This window comes from Gymnogyps californianus, chromosome 1, assembly GCF_018139145.2.
Source record: "Gymnogyps californianus isolate 813 chromosome 1, ASM1813914v2, whole genome shotgun sequence".
NCBI classification, from domain to species: domain Eukaryota; kingdom Metazoa; phylum Chordata; class Aves; order Accipitriformes; family Cathartidae; genus Gymnogyps; species Gymnogyps californianus.
The window spans coordinates 74,137,995-74,162,512 of NC_059471.1; the positions used below are offsets into that span (position 1 = coordinate 74,137,995).

Sequence of the window (24,518 nt, forward strand, 5' to 3'; positions counted from 1 at the left end):
CAAGTTCAAAACAAACAGCTGGAATATTTTTCCCACAGTGTATAGTTTATCTGTGAAAATCCTTGTAACAGATGTTGAATTTACACAGGTTCAGCAAGGAGCTAGCTAGGTTTATGGAAGGAAAATCCATCAGGTGCAATGCAATATAAAAATGCCATCTCTCATTCAAGAAGTCTCTGGGTCACAGAAATCTCTGAAAGCTGGGACAATATTCTGCGAAAACATCATTTTATGTTTGTCTACTCTTGTGTTCTTCACAGGCACCCACTATGCCCCATTGTCAGAGAGAGATGCTGGGCTGGGCAGACCCTTCGGCACTCTCAATGCTATTCTTTGCTAGATAGCTCACTATTTGGTGAAGTTCTAGTATGTCCCTATTTCTTCCCTTGCTTTCAGTAATTGCCCTGCTTATCTACTGGACATGGTTTCTTTTAATGGGCTTTGCTTACATTGCCCTGTAGTGCTACAATTCATATATTGCTGTCTTACTGCATTTTCCACCATTCAGAAAGGGTAAACGGATCTCAGAGTAGTCATATATTTATATTTACTCTATGGATTAAAACAAACATCACCGAATAGCCTAAAGGGATATCAGTGAAAATGAGAATCCCGTCCTCTGAGATCAGCCACAAGCATGCTAAAGATAATACACTTTTACATAATTTATTACTTAACTAATATTTTGTTCAGCCTTTTAGAAAGAAATTCACTGCAAAAATAAATTCCACCCACTCTTCAAATTCACTCCATTTTTGTGGGATCTTATACACTAATTTTGTCAAGGATGTAGTCACTGTAACTTGTGCCCTTCTGATGTGCAGATTACGTTGATAACTATAATGGAAGTCAATGAAAAATATACTTCATTACCTTGAAATTATCTGAAGTACCTGGGTAATTTGCATTACACTCATGTAAAGCCCTGTGCAAACAAACAACTTTATCTTATTTTTACAATTTGCTTTGTCGTATGAGCTCTCACTGAGCTCTTGGCTGTGCAAAAGAAACAACGAGGTTTTTTAAGGAAGGAAAGCCAGTTTATTTGAAGGAAATCCTCAGGAAAACAGTATATCATAAAAAAATTTCCTAGAAGCAGAATTAATTTAGCCTTAAGTTTGGTTGCCCAAAAGCGTGATCAATATGATTTTGTACTCCCTGTGCACTACTTGCCTTCTTTTGACAGGACAAGCGACATAAGAGAAAGAAAATCTCATTTGAGTCCTGTTGATGTATTCCTTCTGAAGCCAGTGAGATCTGTCTCGCACCAAAGTATTCCAGAGTATTTGCTAAGATAAACAAGTGGAAAAGAATTGCTGCACTTCTACCTTCCTCCTTCCAGCAAACTGTAAATGCAGACATGCATTTTCATGTCAGCTAATGTGATCGCATTATTAGCATGAGTTTGCTTAGTGTTGGCAGGAGGATTTCAAGGTCCCAGGAGCAGGATTAGGTTTTGTTTAGGTTTTTTACCCTTAAAAAGAACAATAAAAAAGAATTAATAAGTTGTGTTGTGCATCCATAGACTCATTTTTATACTCCTATATACCAACAGTGTTTTAATGGAATAGAAAAGAAAATAAAACCTTAAATCATGTGAGTGAAAAAAAAAAAGAAAAGAAAAAAGACCAATCCCCCCCAAACATACAAAAACAAACATGTTTTAGCAGAGACTGATTTTGCATTCTCTAAGGCTTAATACAACAGTTCTTGCACCAAGATTGCTCCAATGTGAGAAATGCTGAGGGTTATAAAATATTGTGTGAATATTTTTAACCAGGGATCAATGTTAAGCTGATTAGCATAAATGTTTGTTTAATTGAAACAGAATTCCAGTTATTACAGAGTAAACTGCTCTCACAAAGAAAAAGTCTCTACACTGAGAGTGAGACAGGCCAAATGCAATTTCAGACAAATTGTCTGAAGGAGTGTCTTTCAGGCTCATCTGTTTGTTTTTTGTTTTGTTTTGTTTTGATCCAGACTTTTTGCAGAATTTTGGTTTTGGTGGGCTTTTTTAATATAAAAGGAAGTGGAGGTTATGCTTGTTCTGGGAGAAGATCTTGTGATCTACAGTTAGTCACTGTTAGAGCAGCCTCAAGGTTTTTCAACAGTGCTGCAAACTCAGCCCCGCCGCAGGAGACTTCACCGATCCAGGGGGCCCAAGTGTGGATGGGGCTGGCAGTCTTGGTGGGAGGTTTTGGGGCAATGGAGAGAGCTCTTCCACTCCTACTCCACACGCTTCCTCTGCTACCACTGAATCTACTAGAAGGGGTGGGAGCCAGCCTTCCTTTGAGTGGGTGCTGTGACTCATTTCCATTAGCCTCTTAATATCATATTTCAGACTTAAAAAAATATCTAGGTGAGGGATACAACCTGTATATGAGTAAGACAGGATGTATGATTAACCTCACACCCTCTGCGGGAGAGATACTGCTTCTCTCTCACTTACCAGGTTATCTCAAGGACTAAGCACAAGTAAAAGCCACATTCAATCGTCTCTACTGGCTACCTGTAATTCAGCCTTGTTCACTTGGGATGCACTCACCAGGTTGCCAATTTGTCTGACTCAAGATAAAACAGACCCGCCAGTAATTCAGACCAATCCCACAAAGGTATTGGAAGATGGGGATTGAGACCCTGAATGCCTCACAGGACTTAATATTCGTAATGAGAAGTTTGACCTGTTCTGGCAGTCAATTATACAAAACAATATATGCAGTTTAACACATTATTATCAGAGACAAGGAAATCAAAGCCAAAGTATGATCTCATTCTTCCATATAGTGTATTAACCTATTAAAAGATTTAGAGTACTCCATCACAGAAGTGAATTAATAATTAAATGGAAGATGTCCGGTGCTTTATCACATTTTCTGTCCGTACTTTTATAACAAGAGGGGCATCAGTTTATTTTAAGAAAAAGAGTAGCTTGACAGTGGTTAGGAGCCTTAAAACGAAAAACAAAGCCTCCGCAGAATGCAATCCCAGTTCCAAAATAATAATTCCTTCCACAGCACATTTTCAGGAGATGTGTTTATTTTTAAACGTAGATAATGATACATCCTTCATAGTGTACAGACTTTCTGCTTAACTGTCTATTATTACAACTTGAATATTAGTTACTTTAATACAAATAGCTAAATACATTGACAAAGACAAATGAAGCCCTAAAAAGAAATTACTGAACATCTGCTATTGTGAATGAGTTTTTCATCTGTGACTCTACTCAGATTGTGTCAATACAAACTTTCAAGCACAACATATTCCCTTGTGATGGTGCCTTTTCATCTGCACAATAATTGCATTCATAATTAAATGTATGGATTCTTTTAATTTTGATTGTCTAGTTCTGCAAATTGTTCACAAAACAGAAGGTTAAGAATGACCAAACCTGATGCTGATGCTGACAATCATTTTGATTGATACTGTATGTTGGGGTTTTAGACATCTTTTTCCTTTTATGTATGTTCTTAGTGTTCTGATATATAAACTAAATGAAAGAGAAAGCTTCTTTGAGTCTTGAAAGTATAAATTACTATGAGTTCCAACCTACTACGACATGAGCAACAAGAAGATAGCACATCCCGATGGTACAGGACACAATCATCATGGGGAAACCTAACCTGAAACAACAATAAAATACAGGAAAGATTAATAAGAATACAATAGTTTGTTCTCCAAGCAATTTATGAAAAGGAAATTTAAGTTATCCTACACATTCCAAGCCTTGAATATGCTTATGGCAGTGCCAAAAGCATGGATGTACTGAGAGTATGACAATGTCTAGGAGTCTAATATTCAAGCTCACATTTCTACTTCCATCCTATTTAAGAGATAGGAGGTCAAAATTAGCATAATTTCATTGGTTTCAGGACATCTCTTCCAATTTACTCTGTCTCAGAATCTAGCATGCCTTGTTGTTTTGTTTGTTTTTTTTTTTCCCCCAGACAACATACAATTATACAGGTGAAATAACAATTCTTACAAATTATGCAGCATTAGAATAGATCATCCAGTGTGTATCACTTCAGATTAAGTGTATAACCCTGGTATGGCACTGTATAACTTAATCGATGGCTGAAACTCATTACATTGTTTCCCTGTTGATCAGTAGTCACATACAGCTAGTATTCCTCTTCTGTAGGTCTCACCAGGTTTAACAGACTTGAATATTAATGGAATGTTGGAAATAACCCCAGGTAGCTGTAAAAGTGCTAAAACCTTGGTGTTCTATCAAAACAGCTATTTCTTTTTCACCATAGAATAAGCTTTTCAGACAACAGCCAGATTTTATAGCTTTCTTTAGCCTGACAAACACAGGCAGCAGAGACAGACAACTGGAAAGGATGTTGTGGAGTTGGCCAAGTCCCACTCTGCTAGATGTGTAGGTCTTCCATATGTGTGAAAAGAAGGGAGTTTTCTGAAACTTAAAAGCATTATTGTATGATACTGAGGGACTGTGAATAACCACTGCTGTGATCACACTCATTTGTTTTATGTTACTGAAACCACAAGGAGAACTGAGATGAGAAGTGATCATGCCACAAATGACCCTCCTTACATACTTTCTTTCGTCAAGTTCAGCCAAGAATTTCCGTAAACCTCATCAAAGCATGGCTATGTTCTCTGAAGTACAGCATTTAATTCATTCTCTTCCTTGAAGTAAGACCTACTTATTACATGTGGGTATATTAGTTGTGCCTTTTTGCCTTGCTTGTTAGGAGCCCTTAGGAATGTTCCTCAAGCCTGTTCCCCTCTGCCATTGCTGATCAGAGCACTAATGAAGAGATGTCCATTTCATAGGTGACAGGAGGACACCACTGTCTGAGCTTGGGTGGATGAATAGCTCCTTTCTTTAGGAAGCTACAGCTAGAAGGGACCTCTTGGGGCATTAAGTCTGGCCCCCACTGCCTCAGGGTATGAAACCACTTGCATAAAATGAAAATTAAACTTCTCAGTGGCTCACTGCAGTCTGCTCTTTCTACCTGCAGCTGCGACATTACTCTAAACCTTGAGATCCTCGTAAGTCATGTTTCTTTCATTGCTGTTTTGCTGAAAAGCTGACTAAAGGAGGCATAGATGTGACCAGCAGATCAGAGGTGCTTTCACCTTTAACAGCCATTGGTTCAAGTCACTGACAAGGGAATTTTACCAGGAGTGAGGGTCACTGCAAACACAAAAATAATCAGCCCTGACCTATAAAGTTTGCAGAATAATCAGGAAATTAATAAAACCCAAACACTCTAAAGAAAATGTTGGAATTATTTAGTGAAGAACAAGTTTGTCCATAATGCCTGCTTCACAGCTGCTTTTGACCTACTATCAAAGTGAGCCCATCTCACATACCAGTAAGACAGAGGCAAACCAAGAACAAAAGGAAACCCATGCAAGGCTGGAAATGTACAAAGGGCAAGACTGTCAGGGCTGACAGATCATCTCGGTTCTGTCTCCTTGACATCCCCCTGAAGAAGCTGGCATGTCCCTGTGTCCATCACCCAATATTGCCTGCGAGATCTACCCCAGAAGGACAGTTCCCATGGCTGGCTCCAGAGGCTTTCTCCTCCATCTCTCTGGGATTTAGAACCGGGTGTGCTGGCCTCTTCTGCCATTTTGGTAACAGGCATTATTATTGCTATTCTGGCTTCAAAGCCATTAATGTTAAGCTGGTATTTGGACTTGGGAAAAGAGAAAGGGAGAGGAGGAGAGAGAAGGGCTGGCTGTGTCCAAGTGGTGAAAGGTATGAAGAATTGTTAGAAAGGATCATAGGATTGTCACAGCTTTCAAATATTTCCTGAAAAGTCTGAAATGCATTTGGAAGATTTATTTTTCTTTTTTTGTTCATATGAACATGTGTAAATATACGGCAGATAAGTGTTATTTCTTTTCCAGACTGACTGGTTAGATCCTTGCTTTTGAATGACTCATTACTTGAAAGAGCTGAATCATTATTCAGTCACTAGACTATGATCAAGCTGATAATACTGTAAAACAGCAGAGCTAAAACATCTTTTGGACTTATTTTAGAAAAAAACAAAAAATAAAGAAATCGATGGCTAGCCAACCGCTTCTCAGATCCTTTCCTTCCTTCTCTCAGCAAATATGATCTCTGGCCTTCCCTAATCACACTTAGATAAAAGTGTACAGATAGGACAAAAAAGCAAAACCAGCAATGGCTATAGGAATAAAATAGGATGGCTGAAAAATCCTCCTACATCCTTCAGTGTATCTAATGAATGCTCCCTGCAGCTGTATCCACATGACAGGCTGGTGAACCAGAGATTGCTACAACTCTCATAAGAAAACCAGCCGTTGTTTGACAGAAAACAGAATTTGCTTGACCTCGCAGTTAGCAAACAATGAACTGGTACTGGGAGGAGTGGGGACAGCGTAGATCTTAATCTGTACTAATGCCACCTAACAAACCTCCCTGGAGAACGCACAGCAGCTCAGCAGTGAATGGCAATATAACGCCTTTGTGAAGACTGGCAAGGGGAGGGAAGGATCCAAAAAGATTCAAGGGCTACTCGACCATTGAAAAGAGAACAGAAAAGCTAGCTCCAGGTTGGAGGAGGTTTCTGCAAGAAAATGGATGAATTATACAGGGCCACATACAAAGATGCAGGTATTGTGATCATACCTCCAATATCACAGTGCTAGTCAAATATGTAGCTGGAGCCAGACACAGCCGGTCTGGGGAGGAATCTCATTTCATTTAGTGTGCATGCTTGCGTAGGGCACAACTACGAAGCCATTATTCTCATTGCATGGACAATTACCCCTCAACTTGAGGCCTGAATTTCAGGCTTGCTGGCCTGAGCGCTAATGTAATTGGATCAAATTCAATGTGGACCTTGTGTACCAGAGAGAGGGGAGATAAAGCTCAGTCAGTAAGTGTTAGTTACTCCAGAGTTAATCAATTACTTGAGTTGGTTCAGTGCCCTATTATGCTATTACATTACCCATTGCACTCCCCCAAAGGAAGATACAGTTCCTGTCCCAGGCCACATACAACACAATGTTTAGGTATCTATGTTTTCTTTAGTTATATCAAATCTAAGAACACATTTTAAACAATGTAAAAATTACTTCCAGCAACTCTCGTTTTCAGTGTACTCCTTGGAGTCGAAAAGTACCATGTCATTCAGTTGCTCCTGTCCAGGAAAACCGATCAGCAGAGTTTAGAAGCCATAAAAGTCTTTCTTGCACTAAAACTTCAGATTCGTAAGAAACACTAATTAGCATCTTTGGCATAAAGATACGTTTTTGTATCCTGCACTGGGTAGCATTTTCTTGCCTCTCCCTCTCTGCAGACAAGGAGATACACATGCCCTGCATGGTACAAAAGGTTCATTCCAAATCTCCACAGCCAGCTCAGGGAGTTTTCACCACTGCAGGGAGGAAGCGGGGTCAGACACAAGGAAGGGATGGATGACAGTATCTAGCATTCACCCCACTCTTCCCTCCTCCTCTTCAGACTAGAAGCTTACACGTAAAACTGCGATCTAAATGAAATCGCCCAGCTTAAATATACACAAGCAGATGTTAGTTCAGTGTGAGATAGTGAGAGCATTTCAAGTGAGAGCCCCAGGGATTTGTCTTGGACAAAGTTTTACTTATTAATAACTTCAGCAATCCAGTAGCGAAAAGCTTGCAAATCGCCTCAGCGCGGGAGAGATGTCAGACTCTGTGGAGTACAGAATTCAGCATGTTCTTAACAAACTAAAATGAGAATTTGAAATTAACAAAATGAAACTCTGTGAATGTAAGTGTGAAGTATGTATTAGAAGTCAAACATGGGCACAAAAACAGCAAGGAAAGTGAAGCTTTTCACTGGTAATGACCTAATTATTTCTGATCCTGCCTCACTGCAAGATTTCTGGCCCTGTATTGACTTAGAAGAAAAGGAAACTGGTGTATGATTATTCTGGGAATAAATCCCATTTTTAATGAGTATCTACAGATGTGAATATTACAGTTGTCTTACGTTGTAGGTTTATCCAATATTATTTGCTAAATAATAATGAAGCCTTTGGGGTCTGAATTAAGTTTTCCTGGACAAACTGATCTCCTACAGTACCTTGCAGCTCTATTTTGTGACGTTTCAAGAGCCAGCAGGACCCAGGATGTACAAGATCCAGGTTCAGTGCCCCGTTCTGCCTGATTTGGGACATGACATATGAAACTTTCTTACCCATAAAAACCATATCTACAGGCACTGCCTTCCTTGACAGCTCATAACTTACACAGCCTGTGCATCCTCGGGGGGATCTGTGGAAGAACCATGCCTCCAAGGAAACGGGGAACTTTCAGTGGTTCCTCAGTGCAAAAGGAATAGCAGAAATCTCCCAAGACCAAACCACTGGCAGTGAAAGAAGCCTGGTGGTAGCCAGGGGTAAGAACTAAAAAAGAGTTAAAGCTAACTTCTGCTCCTACTTGTATTTGCAATTTAATGCACAATTTAAACTCGACTGGTGGAGTTTGCACCAGGCTAAAAATTTTGCTTTTCTCACTTCATATCAGTTTCATACTGAATGTTCTGCAGAAGGTATAACCTCATCTTTGCAGGAAAGGACCTGGGGGTCGTGGTGGACACCAAGCTGAACATGAGCCAGCAATGTGCCTTTGCAGCAAGGAAGGCTAATGGTATCCTGGACTGCATTAGGAAAAGTATTGCCAGCAGGTCGAGGGAGGTGATCCTTCCCCTCTACTCAGCGCTGGTGAGGCCACACCTGGAGTGCTGTGTTCAGTTCTGGGCTCCCAAGTACAAAGAGACATGGGCATACTGGAGAGAGTCCAGTGAAGGGCCAGAAAGGTGATTAAGGGACAGGAGCATCTCTCCTGTGAGGAAAGGCTGAGAGAGCTAGGACTGTTCAGCCTGGAGAAGAGAAGGCTCGGGGGAACTCATCAATGTGTGTAAGTGCCTGAAGGGGTGGTGTAAAGAAGACGGCACCAGGCCCTTCTCAGTGGGGCCCAGTGACAGGACCGTAGGCAATGGGCACAAACTGAAACACAGGAGGTTCCCTCTGAACATCAGGAAACACTTTTTTACTCTGATGGTGACCAAGCACTGGCACAGGTTGCCCAGGGAGGTTGTGGAGTCTCCATCCTTGGAGATACTTGAAAGCCATCTGGATGTGGTCCTGGGCAATGGGCTCTAGGTGGCCCTGCTTGAGGGGGACCTCCAGAGGTCCCTGCCAACCTCAACGATTCTGTGATTCTCACCCACCTACTTGTTCCTCTGTTATTCAACACAAGATAAGAAAGCATCATCTGCACACCTGAAGATTGGCATGTCATCAGAAAATATTTAACAAAGGACAGATGACAGATAATTCTTCTCATTCTTGGACAGTCTCTCATCATATGCAATGCTTTGCTCTGGAAGTTTGATAATCACAAGCTCATTTTTAAAAGAGCATCTAAATGCCTATGAAAGCAGCCTAAAAAAGAGACTTAGGTGTGGGTATACTTAGAAGATACATAAGGTTATTTCTGAATGAAAGGAAAGTTACATCTTTTAATGAAGTGTCATAATTCAATTTGCAAAGTAACTCATTTATATTTTTTTTCAACAAAAGGGTAAAACCACAATATTCATGTATCTTAATGGAAAGAATGTATCATAACCCTCATGAACTGAACTCTAGAAGGGTGGTTTTTTTTAATGGAAGATAGGACAATTTTACCTTGATGAAGAACAGAGCTCAACTAGTTAACAAAAGTTATATAGGTCTACATAAGTTACAGTCTAATGCAGTACGGTTTTGTGAGCAAGTTCTTTTTCTGTAGCTCAGCCAAGATTTACATAGCAGAGTTAAATCCTTTTTGGGGGGGAAAAAGGGGAGAGGACAAAATTACCTTTATAAATGTAAGACTTGCTTGTGAATGTTGTAGTTTCTGAAGTTCTCCATATTTTTTCAGATTTATCCAAAATAATCTATAAATTTTTTGTACTGATGTTATTAGATATATAGCTCATTTTCATTATGATCATTTGCTGCCAAATTCTCCTATGGAGAGATTTCCTCGAAAGTTTATTTTGGCTTTTCATCCGAATTGTTAAAAAAAGAAAACATCAGAATTCCTTGGAAAAAAAAAAATCCATTTTTATTAGCTCTATTGATTAATTCCCTACCTTTTTTCTTTGGCTTTGAGAAGGAATGGAAAACGAAAGGAAAGATTTTTAATTTGTTGTCTGCCTTACTCTCAAAGCCACTAGGAATTTTCCTCTTGGTCAATTTCTCTGTTCTTATTATATCTGTGGTCACTTTCCTGTCATCCTATTTCTTCTTTCCCTTTCTTTCAATGCAGACTGCCTTATGAGTCTCCTGTCATTTTGGTTGTGTCAACCTTTCCATCATTCCAAGTCTTTGACATACTACTGATCCAGTTTACCTGAAAGGAAAGTATGGACTTTACTAACAACTTAAAGAAAACAGATTCAAAATGTTTATCACATGCCCATGACCCTTTCAAATCCAGACACCTGTTGTAGCTCAGAAAACAGGTGGCTAAAACTGCAAGTGATCATTAGTTCAACATTAAATTGCTGTGAATTTCATATAGTCTGGAATTACATAAAAATTACAGTGTGGTTACCTACTAGTTACCATACACAGGAGTTACGGTGTAATTTAAATCACAGAAAAAACGTGTAATCCTATTTTCTTCTGATTGCTAAAATTATAATAATTTCCCGTGAAATTCTATCTGTTTTGAGTCTATGCAAAGATTTCCCGTAGAGTCACTGCCAAGAGTGAACCTGAGATGATAGGGAAAAATCAGATCCTGAGTGAGAAAATGTAAAGTTGTTAGGTTTTGCCTCCCACAGTCTAGAACGTCCTCCTAAAGATGTTTTGCTGTAATCTCAACACTTTTATGTGCAGAACAAGCAATGGGCCTTTCCTTGGCCTTCCAAAATTCTGATTATCTAAAGAAAAAAGTGCAGAGTTTCACTGTAAGAGAATAGTTGGTCTGCCAGCTCCACCTGGCAGATTCAAATGACTAATGATAGAATATTTGTTGCAGTATCTGTCTAGGTCTCTGTGGTACAACTGAGATGAAATACGGGACTGTCAGAACAAATGACTCCGATAACTATCCAAAACCTATTCATACATGGTAAGCTAGCAACCTGTATGAAGCACCATGGAAAAGAATTGGCAAACACATCACTTCTAGTAAAAAAAACCTGTAATTAATTATCTAAAAATCAGCAAGACACTAGTTACTACATGACAACAGTATCCGACCTTTCTTTTAAAACTAAACATACAACTCCAACAGGAAATGGTGAAATCCTACAGACAGCCAGGGAAGAACAGAAGCTCAAGTACAGAAACAAACCTGAAAACACAGAGAGAATGGTGATATTTTACTGGGGAAGAGCAACATAACACTGATAAATTTGTAGGAGTTATTTTTCCCGCTATCCTTGTGTTTCTAATATCCCTTTAAATGAACGAATCAGTATTAATAATTTGGCAACGTGCACAAGGTGTTCAAAACCTTGTATCTAGGTGACAATGGGGGAAAAAACAGTAACTTTCCACATTAAGCCTTAAGAGCCCCACAGCCAACATAAATACACCACATTTAAATGCGAGAGAATGACTTAAATCAAGCTCATTGGCATGACAGGATGTAAAGGAAGCTAGATTGAGACCTTTGCACAGGTTGAGATGCATTTTACTAAATTTATATAGCCCACTCAAATCCAGATTACCTGGCTCTCTAGATTAGGCTTCGGTGGGATATTATTACGGAGAGAGACATGCACAAGCCAATGGCCTGAAAAATGTCTTAAACTTAAATCACTTGTTTAAGCATGGGAATAATTCCATCCTAACTTAGAAAACACATTTAAGTGTTTTGCTGGATCAGGAGTCAAACAGACAAATCAAGTGACCACAGATATCTCATCTGTAGTCTCTTTTGGAAGATCACCAAAGGCAGAAAAGCCAATATAATGATAAGAAAAAATGATTCCCCATCTTTACTTCACCCATAGAAGTTGGGGCTTTTTCTCCATCTATCTGCACTATGGCATGAAACACCTGTCAGGGTCTTCAACGGATAAGTTGCAGCTTCAGGTAAAAATTTAGTTACTCTAGACATGAATGATACAATTACCCAAAGCAACTCACAAGATTGCCCCAAGATAGCACCACTTACTTTCTACCTGACTACCAATATCAAGAGTGAACCAACCATGTTTGAATGTGCCAGGTGCATCCTTTCCCCAAGAAGGCTTGTACCAACCTTCAGCCAAGGTGAGAGCCAGGAAAACAGAGCGCAGAGGAAGTGCTCACATTGAGGATGGCCAACTGAGCCTGCCCTCAACACTTTCCTTTTCCTAAGACCTGTATAATTGGTATAACCTATATAACAAGAGAGACTGTATCAGGTGGCCATGACAACCTAACACACCCGATTTACTCATCTGAAACCAACTGTCACATACTAGTCTATGGATAAGAGGTCATCTTTTCACACTCATACTTGAAGTGGGCTGACCTTTCATTAGTTTCCAGAAGGAAGTAATCTTGTACACATCGGTACAACGTTCTCTGGCTTCCAGAGGGGCTAACCAAACCCACACTTTGATAAACAGAAAGAAGCCTTTGCAAAGTCAAGACTATGACTATCAGTCCTCGTTTCCATGGGGAACTGTGCATTCAGACCTTCTATACTATTACAGCTTTAAAAAGATAATTGCAGCAACTCAGTTTCAGTGTTGCTAAATCTCTAGTTATTAGAAAAATCATGTGCCTTTTGTTTTGTTTTGAAAAAATGGGCAAATGGTTGTGTCCTAGCAACTTGAACAAGATTTGCATTTAGCTCAGAGCACCAGTATTGTATTCCAATGTCGAGAAACAATTGATAGCCTGAAAAAATAAATGTTGCCAATACAACAAGATAAAGACTAAAATTATTTACTACTTACAGAAAAGATCTTAGGTTACACTAGTGTTTTTCCAAATTCCAGTCAACCAACTGGATGAACTGGAATAATTTGGAAATACCTTTCCTCTTTTTTGTTCAGATTTTTCTCTTCTGTCATGGTTTAACCCCAGCCAGCAACTCAGCACCACACAGCTGCTTCCCCCTCCCCACTCCCAGTGGGGTGGGGAGGAGGAAAAAAAGTAGAACTCGTGGGTTGAGATAAGAACAGTTTAATAACTAAAATAAAATAAAACACACTACTAACTAAGAATAATAATAATAATAATAATAGAATAATAATAATTGTAATGAAAAGGAATATAACAAAAAAAAGAAATAACACCCAAGAAAAGACAAGTGATGCACAATTCCATTGCTCACCACCTGCTGACCGATGCCAGAGCAGCAATCCATCCCTCCCAGCCAGCTCCCCCTGGTTTACATACTGGGCATGACGTTCTATGGTATGGAATATCCCTTTGGCTAGTTCGCATCAGCTGTCCTGGCCGTGCTCCCTCCCAGCTTCTTGCACACCTGCTTGCTGGCAGAGCACGGGAAACTGAAAAATTCTTGGCTTAAGATAAGCACTACTTAGCAACAACTAAAACATCAGCGTGTTATCAACATTATTCTCACACTAAATCCAAAACACAGCACTGTACCAGCTACTAAGAAGAAAATTAACTCTATCCCGGCTGAAACCAGGATATCTTCAAAGATAATCAAAGTTTAATTCACCTCTGTTTTGCCTTGCTTTGTTTCTAAGCCTCTATGGAAAACAGAAGAAAGTGTGTGCCATTTTTTTATTAGTGATTATATTTTCTGTCATACATCAGTCTCTTTAGAGATACAACGGTCCTGCAAGTAATTTTACTAGACAGCTTTGTATTTAATCAATTTCCCCTAAGTTTTAATACTGCTAAAATCTACATATCTCTTTAAAACCTAAATTGCTTTATATCTACTTTTTCTCAGTAATTCAATCTGTATAGTCCATTTAAAAGAGTATATTATCTCTCTTGTCCATTAACAGATAATCCCAAGAAACATACAGTATACACTGTTAAAACTCTAAAATGAGCTGTCAAAACTATAGAAGTTTATAATCAAAGTAATAACTCCATTCTTTGCCAAGCAGCATTGTTATGACTATTTGAAAACAAGTGATTTACATGCTGTATGTTGGCAAAAAGGAATGTCACAGACTGAATTTTAGCTTCGTCTTTAGTCAGATGATATTTCTCCATGTTGCAATGTAACATACTCGATTTTGTTTCTAACATTTGTGCTCCAAAGAGACCAAAGAATTGCAAATACAGTATTTATTGTTACTGCCAACGTGCAGCTAGACAAATTGTTTACCAATACATTTACCAGAGCTGAGATAAATTCCGCAAACTTAAATTTGCACACCTTCTAGCAAATTCTACTGGTAAATTTAGTTTAAATAGTTTCAATTCACATGAGTTTCTGGTCCACTAATGACAAAATTATTTTTTTTTATTGCCAAGACTATTTGAGTCCCCAAATAGTCCCTAACAATCCATTACCTGGTGCTTTAATATGAAAGTCCTAGAGGCAGAGTAGACTTTCCATTCATTATTAGGGGAACATCTTCTATATAGACAGACTAGTTCCCTTCATGCTCTACTAAAGAAGTAGGACATGCCATGATAAAGTGTGGCATAAAGATTCAAGATGATCTGCTAGTGATTTTTTGAGTTTATCACAACTTCATGTCACCCTTGGATCTATCATCATATGTTGGCAATACATTTGCTCTCCACATCCTCCAGGCAGACCCCAAACCAAGTTTAGTCCTCAATTTGTTGCTTCTGGTTTTGTTATGAAACCTTCACACCATTCTGAAGTCTAGGAAATGCAAATATATGTCATTGATTCAGCTCCTTGGGAAAGCCATACTTATTCCTTTCCCACACATCTGGGTAATGAGGTGTAGTTGTGAGTCTGAGCCTAAGAAGATTAAAATCATCATGGATGACTAGAAGAGAAAATCAATGAAGTATGTCTTCTCTGACAGTACTTTAAGAGACTCACGTACTGATTGTGGCTACAAACCTCAGTATTCCTGGTAGTGAATTGTTCTCATGAATTGTTTGAATGGTTCTGATACAAATATTCTACTAATGAGATAGATTTATACAAAACTAGTGAGATTTACTGTGCAAAACCAAATGCATTAGGACTGCTCAAATAGGTTTTGCAATGTATACAGTTAGTGTTTCTGTATTTTATGAAACATTTAACACATTGTAAACTCACCTTTGATGATTATATGCTTTTTGTTTTGCAAAAAGAAAATTTGAGGCTTACCCATTTTTTTGTTAAAATACCTTTTTATAGATCAAACCTCTCTGCTATAGAAATTTCTCATAAAGTGTTTTGTCTATTTTTGAAACAAACTGTATCTACCAAAAATTTCTAGACTACAGTATTTTTCTACATAGTCTAAACAAACCAAAGACAATGGATATGGCAGAAATTAACTGTGATTTATTTTAGTTCCAAAATGTTTCAAATTAAATAACCTTTACTGACTCTGTATTATCTTGCTTTTTCTCAGTGAGGATTCAGGAATGGAAGTTGCCTGAATGTTATTTCCATTAATGTCCTTAATCCCAACCCTCACAAACGGTATCTTGGGGCACTTTTCTTAGTTTCTTTCTTTTTTCACCAATGTGCTCTTTTATTTTGATTAAAGCACAAGATAAAAGGAAAATGACATTTTACAGTAGAGATTAATCAGTCAATTCTTTAATAATTTCATCAGAGGACTCTCAACTGTTTTAAAAGCCCTGGACTTTGTTTAAAAGCCAGATGCTACATAAGAAAGAGTATGTTCCACCCTGTTCCCCTCTCCTCTTCCTCCCCACTTTGATTCCCATTCATGTGCCTTATGATGTGACGATAGAGAACTCATGTACAGTAGTTTACCAGGGCAAAGGAGCAATGTAATTGCATTTTGAATTAAAAAGTAGAAGGATATTTCCTGTGCACTAATGAGTATTTTTCATTATGAACTCAGCAGATACCTCCTGATAAAAGGTTGTTGATGTTGTAAGGCCAGTAAACTTTCCACCACAAACCCTAATCTTTAGGCCACCCAGTCTAAGAGAAAGGCAGAGTGGAGATCTTCATTCCAGCAGGGTGCACCTGGAGGCTTCTCTCCAGCCCACCATGAAATGCCAACCAAAGGCAAATAAGGGGGCAGCTGGAAGCTCCCAAGCCCTCTCTGCCATCATGGTGCACTGCAGTGTACAGGTCTTCCTACCCCACAGAAGCCACAGATCTGAGCTCTTATGTGCTCACTACAAGGAAAGCTTTTATTAACCACAGGTCTAATTTTAAGTGTACTAGCAAACTAAGGTTAAATAAAGTGAATCCTATTCTAAGTTCATCAGTTCCTCAGTACGTTAAAGCTCCCATATACAAAGCATTAGAAAAATAAATAATATACAAATATATCCCTCCAGATTGTCACAGATATATACTAACATTTCTTATGAGATGAAAGAGGAGACCTAACAAATGGACAAGATTAAAAAAATATAGTATGGAGAGGCAGATAAGTACCACTAGCACGATATTTTAACAAGGGCTAGCTACATGACCAGTTCACAAGTGCTGCAAGTCAATCAGAAGCATCAACTGGAGTTCACTGGCTAATTATTGTAGATGGCAGGTAACCCTTAAGGTGCTTCAAATTGAAAGGTCAGAGCTTGAGAAACTCCGGTTCTCAACTCCTAAAAATGCACTACATTTTCAGAAGTTTCTTTGAGAAAGACCACATTAGTCCCAGTGTTGTCATCTAACCTACACCATCATAAGTGTTACTCAGACCTGCATTGGGAATAAGGATTACAGAGTGACTGAAATGAGGGGAAAACAGGAATAAAATTATTAGAATTTTTTTTTAATTATAAAGACATTTTACTATCTTCATATTTTCAAAAAGTGGGTGAAAACTAAGCTGGTTGCTTCACTAACTTCTGCCTCCCTCCTCCCATCTCCACTTCTGCAGTGGAAGAGATGGATTGCTGCTCCAGGAATGCAAGCACCACCGGCAACCCGCCTGAGCATTGCTTCATGGGCCTACACTTAGCTCATAACATGATACAGGAGTGTCATGGAAGTTCCCCAGCAAGTGAGTTATGCAGGAGACCAGAAGGTCTGGGCCAACCATTTATACTAAGGCTACATGCACCCCAGTCTTCCTTCTTTATTGTTTCAGTTGTTTCATTTTCTTTTGCACAGCTTGGACAATCAAATGGTTGGTTTAAGTGTTGTCAAGTGATTTTGAACCATTCCTGAGTCCCACCGCAGAATCATATTATTAACTTTTTAAAATATCAGGATCATTGTTTCAGATATGTTTAAGACATTTTCCATTTTAGTTTATTTCTCTGAACTTGGCCTTTTCAGCTAAGGTCAGTTGACTTTTGAATTTCCTGTCTTAAAAACAGAAGGTACAGTGATGCATTCTGATGCATTTCAGCTGTAGCATTATGAAACAAAATCTTAAGCAAAAGCTTGGCATTAATATCCTTACAGTGCCAGAGATAGAATATGAATATTTCTTGACAGTTTGGAATAATTTAGGGGGAGGTTCCCTTTGCCTTTAGAAAGTTTATTCTTTAGATAATATCCATAGTACTAGGAAAACAATTTACTTGTATGGATGCCACTTACTTTTGAGCATCTAACAGTTTTTGTTCAGCCTTCATTATCAGCAAGCAGTAAAGAAAAAGCTTAATAACAAATGAACCCAGGAAAAAAAAACCCCACAAATATTTTAAAAATTATTTAGTAATATTTAGTAATATATGTTACACGGTACTACAAAGGAAATAAAAAACAGAACTCCTTCTCAAACTTTCCTAGGATGAACTCTTCCCTTTTTCTTTATTAGGCTTTTTCAAGGCAAGTAGAATAAAATTGATACCTAACCAAAAAAACAACAACAAAAAAAAAACCCCACAAACCAAACCAAAACAAAACAAAAACCCTGCAAAACCTCATCTGTTTTTCAGGAATAGGTTTTGTACATTCTCCCAAAAAAGCAGCTCTTAGTCACTATCATTTTAAAACTAATATCATTACATAACCATTACCATTTTAGCCTATTGCATTGCTATATACCTGCTTAAAACTTTAGAGTACCCCTATTTAAGTAACCCTCACTGAAGCTGAACAACTGCAAGTGCTAACAAGGAAGTTATTATTCAAGTGGTTTATTAGTGCTGTTTAAATTAATGCAATACCCATGAGTATAAATATAATCAGGAAGATAATAATTTTTTAAAGTTATCAAAAATCACTGCTAAGTTCAAGCAATAAAAAAGCGAAGAATATAGTAAATACTACCACATCTTTTGTGTGACAAAAAACATCTACTGTACACATGAAAATAAAAATCTATTTACTATTCCATGAAAAGTGCTACTACCTTTGAGCAGTTCTAATTTCAAATGCATTATAATGAAAATAACATAAACATTAAATCCTCCTTTTTTCTAATCATGTTGGGAGACACCAGGATAGTCTGTTTGACACATTATTTAGTAACAGAGAGAAAATCACTTTGCTAGTTCTATTAAAAATATTAAATTATTTGAGAAAATGAAATGCCATGTAAAACTATGATTCTGATGTAATTCCAAATGTCTGTATGATGCTTTGGCAAGCAAACATGAAGCATGGCATAAAGCAAGCTTAAACTGGGGAGAATTAATACATTCTCTTAAGAAGGCTTATTAGTCAGGGTTCATATGGCAAATGTATACAAGCTTCATACTGACAGCGTTCTCTGAGTTTCCCACAATTCATGTCTCTTCCTGCCATTTAAGTTACCTTTGTGTTTGGATCTCTTGCAAATTGTTTTTCAAAACAATGTTTAGAGATACGGAATTTCTCCAAGCAAATATTCTCAATCCAGCACTTTCTGACTAATTCTGGTAATTGCCAAAGTACTCTATTTAATTAGAAAATCACTTTCTTATTTCAACAATGTTTGAATAAGACTCTTGTTCAGCAACTATAGTGACTGTCTAATCAAATTGAGCATGTTGTAATTAACTGGAAACTTGGCACTTGATGTAATAACTATATGAAACTGCAAAAAGTAGGAATTCTTTGGATAACAAAAACAATTTATACCAGCACATACGACATTACACGTGAGAATTCAAATATGTCTTGCTCAATACAAACCACTGTATATTAATTTTATATCATCTCCCAGGTGGAATAAAAACACAAACTGGGTTAAGGTAGTTTGGCTTTTTATCTCTCCAAGTCAAATTACAAAAAGCATGGAAATGAACAAGCATTTCACTAATTCTTCTCTTATAATCATCTCTACTTGGCTGAACTTGTTCCCTTCTCAAACTCCCCTTCTGCCCTTCTCCCACCAACTCACTTATCCCCAACTTACAATGCACAGTTTGTCAGAACAGGACTATCTTCCACCTGGCTGTTTACAAGCTCAAACCCTGTTCCTGGACATACAGCTCATACCCTGAAATGAATCACCTTCTAAAAGTTATTTCTCTCCATTGACTACAATGAGAGCTGGGTGTGGAAATAAAGATATCAACACTGTAGAATGCAAAAGTGAGGTGAGATGAATCTTTCCTTTACTGACGAGCAGCTCCATGAACACTGGGAAATAATGAAGCCTTATTTCCTACCAATTTGCATCTTAAGTTTGATTGCCTTTCTAAGTAGAAAGCTCCAACTGAAGCTTTCTTCCATAACTTATAATGATGCTCAACTGGATAGATTTTTTCAGTGTGTAAAGAAGTGTGGGCTCAAACTGCACTTTCCCTCAGTGGCAATACTAATAGGGTTTCTTTTCCTCTTGCCAGCCACCAACTTTGATGAAATTTCAAGGATTTTAATTATATTTGAGAAATCAAGCCCTCTTTCCCCACCACCCTCTCCCCTGTCAAAAGTGTTTGAAGTTGATAAGCACATTCAGAAGTTGTTAGGTGGAAAACACAGAGACACATTCACAGCAGTATGATTGCACAGGAAACCAGATGAAAAGTTAGGCTTTGATGGAAAGAGACGAACAAAAAGCTTTTCAAAAGCATTCTTTTTTCTGAAACATACTTGTTACAAGTAGCTAACTGATCTTGAGATGTGCCAAAGTCTTACCTTGATATAACTCAAGAATGATTAGAGAAAGGGATCTAGCTTTGCATGTGCTTACATTATATAGTCCTAGTCTCCAACTTAATATCAGAATGCTTATAGGCGTGGGAAGGTAACGGGGAAGAGAAAGAAATATGAAGTTAAAAGTCGGCATGAATTAGCATACATTTTGATTTGAAATTTCATGTAATCCCTAAGGAATTGTTAAGTTAAATAGAAAAACTAAAATTCAGTTATTAAGTTATAAAAAAGAAAAATTATTATCACAATTCGATTGTAAATTTCAAGGCAATCTTAACTAGTGTGCCGTTGTTGACACTCCCACAGTATGTATCTCAGACTTTAATAAGAAATAAAAAAGTAAAGTTCCATTTACCAAAATATTTTAAAACAGCTGTATGACTTAATGAATGATCTCTAACAAAGTTCAAATAAAAGGAGCATTTTAGTCAGTTTACTACTCAGATGTACACCTACTGAACATGAAAACATTGCTGAAGTAGGGAATAATTTATCATTATTGCTGAAAGTGATAACACTTCTGCATGCAGTTTGTATTCTGAACAGTTACATATTCTGAATACTGTTCAGAACTCTCACAAAGCCAAAAATTAATATTCTAGCAGTGTACCTCATAACTGAAAAGTCCAATTATTCTTATGATGAAGAATAATATCAGCCAAAATACAAAGAACAAGTGAGCTGCTTGTATGTCTTGGTTGAAATTATTAAACATGAAAAATGTATTTGAAGGTTTTTTTCTAAATGCAAGTACCTCAGTAGTTTGCACCAAATATACCATGCTCTGGTAGTTACAATGGAAATAAACAACTTGCACAAGTGTCACTGAAGTAATTTATTTAATGATAAGCTTCAGCACATATTTAGTATTTCAAATTCTTCTATGCATTGACATACTAATTGCTAGCACTTCAGAATATACACTGACTAAATATACTTTGTGTCAGAAGAATGTACTCACTAGATTTTCTGTACAATATTCAAAACATGGGATAATCTTAGTAACCATTTAAGTGAGGAGATACTTATTCTGCAGTCTGCCTAGTACAATGACAGAACATCAAAGTCCATGTACACATATGAAGTGACTGCAGACTTAACCAATGACTTTTTGAATGTCAGTGTACCAGACATAAAGCTTCTTTTCCTTGGTATGCATGTACATGAATTTATGGCGGGGAAAGGAAATTAGTTTATGCTGTAAGTCAAAAAGCCCTCCAGGGGCAATGAGAAAGATATACATTACCTTCTGCCTATTTCTTCTTGTAAAGGGCATAAATCTTGTGCAATATTCACAGCATCTGGTGGGGTCAGCTCTACAATCTAATGCAGGTCATGTAGTTCTCCATGTTAGTTGTGCTGGTTTTGGCTGGGATAGAGTTAATTTTCTTCATAGTAGCTAGTATGGGGCTGTGTTTTGGATTTGTGCTGAAAACAGTGTTGATGATACAGGGATGTTTTCCTTATTGCTGAGCAGTGCTTACACAGAGTCAAGGCCTTTTCTGCTTCTCACACCGCCCCACCAGCGAGTAGGCTGGGGGTGCACAAGAAGTTGGGAGGGGACACAGCCGGGACAGCTGACCCCAACTGACCAAAGGGATATTCCATACCATACGACGTCATGCTCAGCAATAAAAGCTGGGGGAAGAAGAAGGAAGGGGGGATGTTTGGAGTGATGGCGTTTGTCTTCCCAAGTAACCATGACACATGATGGAGCCCTGCTTTCCTGGAGATGGCTGAACACCTGCCTGCCGATGGGAAGTGGTGAATAAATTCCTTGTTTTGTTTTGCTTTGCTTGCATGTGAAGCTTTTGCTTTACCTATTAAACTGTCTTTATCTCAACCCACGAGTGTTCTCACTTTCACCCTTCTGATTCTCTTCCCCATCCCACTGAGGGGGAGTGAGCGAGCAGCTGTGTGGTGCTTAGTTGCTGGCTGGGGTTAAGCCATGACATTAGTGTATATATATGTATAAAAAAATAGGATTTTCCTCAACTAAGCTGCAATGTAAACTACTACAGTCAAGCACAGATTTCATTTCGGGCCTCAGTTTGGCCCTCGAAGTGTTTCTTTTTTTTCCTTCAGTCAGTGACAGAAACTTTAAAAATACTTTATAATACCAGAGCATTTCATTTTATTGCCAACAAAATTACTCTCACTGAAGTCCACTCCACTGACCTCTTAAGTGAAACTAGAAGCAATGTTCCTTCCTCTTCCTCCCAGCAGGGTCACTGGTTTTGACACGGCTGCCTGTACTATTCTTGACTTTGGGGGCTGCTTCATCTTCCAGCTCTCCTCTCATCTCTCTTCATATGTGTGTCACTGTCCTCTTGCTGAAGAGATGCTGCCCTTGATCCTCTTCTCCCTCTTCCCCTGCCTCCCATCTCTGGCTAATTTCACCACAGACTACATACAATTCAGCAATGTCCCCTGTGCTGACAATTCACTGATCTCATTCCCTCCAATTAAGCTAACCTCACTCTCTTCAAATCAAAGTTCAGCGCACTCCTCTGCCAGGTCTTTACTGATGTCTAGCTATCAGTTTACTCTTCATGCCAGCCAGCACCGTTCTTTTTTTTCCCTTGCAAATCTTTCCATTTATTTCCTTTCTTCATAGCACTACCATTGTACTCCTTACCTTCACACATCATTTTGGTCAGTTTGGGTTCTCATGTCTGTTCACATCCAAGCTACATCTAAAGTTTTTGCAGATTAGCTCTGTGTAATTGTTCTTCCCTGCCTATTCACATAACTAAAATGCTAACCTAGGGCTCTCTCACCTCAGTTTCTCAATGTCCTTTTCTTTGGCCTCAAAAAATACCAAGGATTATTCTCCAGCTCCAAAAGTTCGATCATTGCAGGACTCTGTTTGCATCCCTCCACTAGTTCTCTTTTGAAGAAAGCAGCAGCTTTGTCAACTTTCATAGACTAGCACTTCATTAATTAGCTGTTTACTCACAGTGCAATGTTTCCAGCTGCATCCTAGTGTCAGCCCTCATCACCATTTGTCATATTTCATGTTAGTACCTTACTCCCACAACGTTTCCCAGCACTGGTAGAGATCCCCTACAACTGCCTGTAGAGTCACCTTATCAGTATTCCTCCATTCCGTTTTGCCCTGGCACAACTGGCAGTACACAGTCATCTTCACTGCAGTCTCAGCATTACATTTCTTTGTGTTTCTCTCTCAGTTGGACTAACATCACCTAACATGGGATGTCCAAAACTGAGGCACTCTGAACTAGGCAGCAGTCTGTGCAGTTATCAGAAAAAGATAGACACTTACATGCATACATGAGCACTGAGGTTCCTATCTATCTTCAGATCAACTTGCACATTTTTTCCCATTATACTTAGTAAGTCTGATAAAAGAGGTTACTTTTTTTTACAGACCTTGTGCTTACTATGTCCCCAAAACATGTAGCAGCATCTCCCAAGAGTACAAGCACAGGATGACAACGGAGGTCCCACACTTATAAACACAAATCACAAAAGGTCAGTTATTCATGACTGAAGGGAAGCCACCTTCAGATCCAGGCAGAACTGGTTTTAGGCATAATAAAGAGAGCAAAGAAGATGTATCCAGTGTATGTAAAACACCATATGTACGGTTAAAATGCAAAGGAGGTAAGAAGAAGGTATAAAAAGAGCTACAGCTCCAATATGAATGATAGCAAATGAAGAGCAGAAAGAAAATTGCTCCAGCACGAGATCCCCCACATCTGATCAATGCCACTACTTATCTGTAGCAGGTCCTTCCTCACCTTTGGTAGAGAAAGAGATCTGTTTTTCTGTTTGCTGTTCACAAAGTTTTGCTGCCACACCTCCTTAATCATTTGTAGTATATTATCTTTTACTATATAACTGGGCTAAATAAATTACAATTCTACGGAGATGTGTTTTCTGTTCCAACCTTCCAATTTTACTGATATTTTAGTGCTAAGCTAACATCCATGCAGATACAATATGACATTTATGTGTGGTGGGTTGACCCTGGCTGGATGCCAGGTGCCCACCAAAGCCGCTCTATCACTCCCCCTCCACAACTGGACAGGGGAGAGAAAATAAAACAAAAGGCTCGTGGGTCAAGATAAGGACAGGGAGATCACTCACCAATTACCGTCACAGGCAAAACAGACTCAACTTGGGAAAAAAAACCCTAATTTAATTTTTTACCAGTCAAATCAGTGTAAGATAATAAGAAATAAAACCAAATCTTAAAAACACCTTCCCCACACCCCTCCTTTCTTCCTGAGCTTAACTTCACTCCTGATTTTCTCTACCTCCTCCCCCACAGCGATGCAGGGGCACAGGGAATGGGGGCTGCGCTCAGTTCATCACACACTGTTTCTGGCACTCCTTCCTCCTCAGGGGGA

At 38.5% G+C, this 24,518-nt stretch overlaps 1 protein-coding gene across 1 annotated transcript in view; it reads right to left on the bottom strand.

Annotated features, from left to right (window-relative positions):
- Nucleotides 1-3,347: 3,347 nt before the first annotated feature.
- Nucleotides 3,348-24,518, bottom strand: part of OCA2 (OCA2 melanosomal transmembrane protein) — a 182,683-nt gene continuing 161,512 nt past the window's right edge. The window contains exon 23 of the mRNA XM_050910147.1: nucleotides 3,348-3,623. Within this exon, the coding sequence (XP_050766104.1) occupies nucleotides 3,536-3,623 (88 nt within the window). The 3' untranslated portion in view covers nucleotides 3,348-3,535. The remainder of the gene's footprint in view (nucleotides 3,624-24,518) is intronic.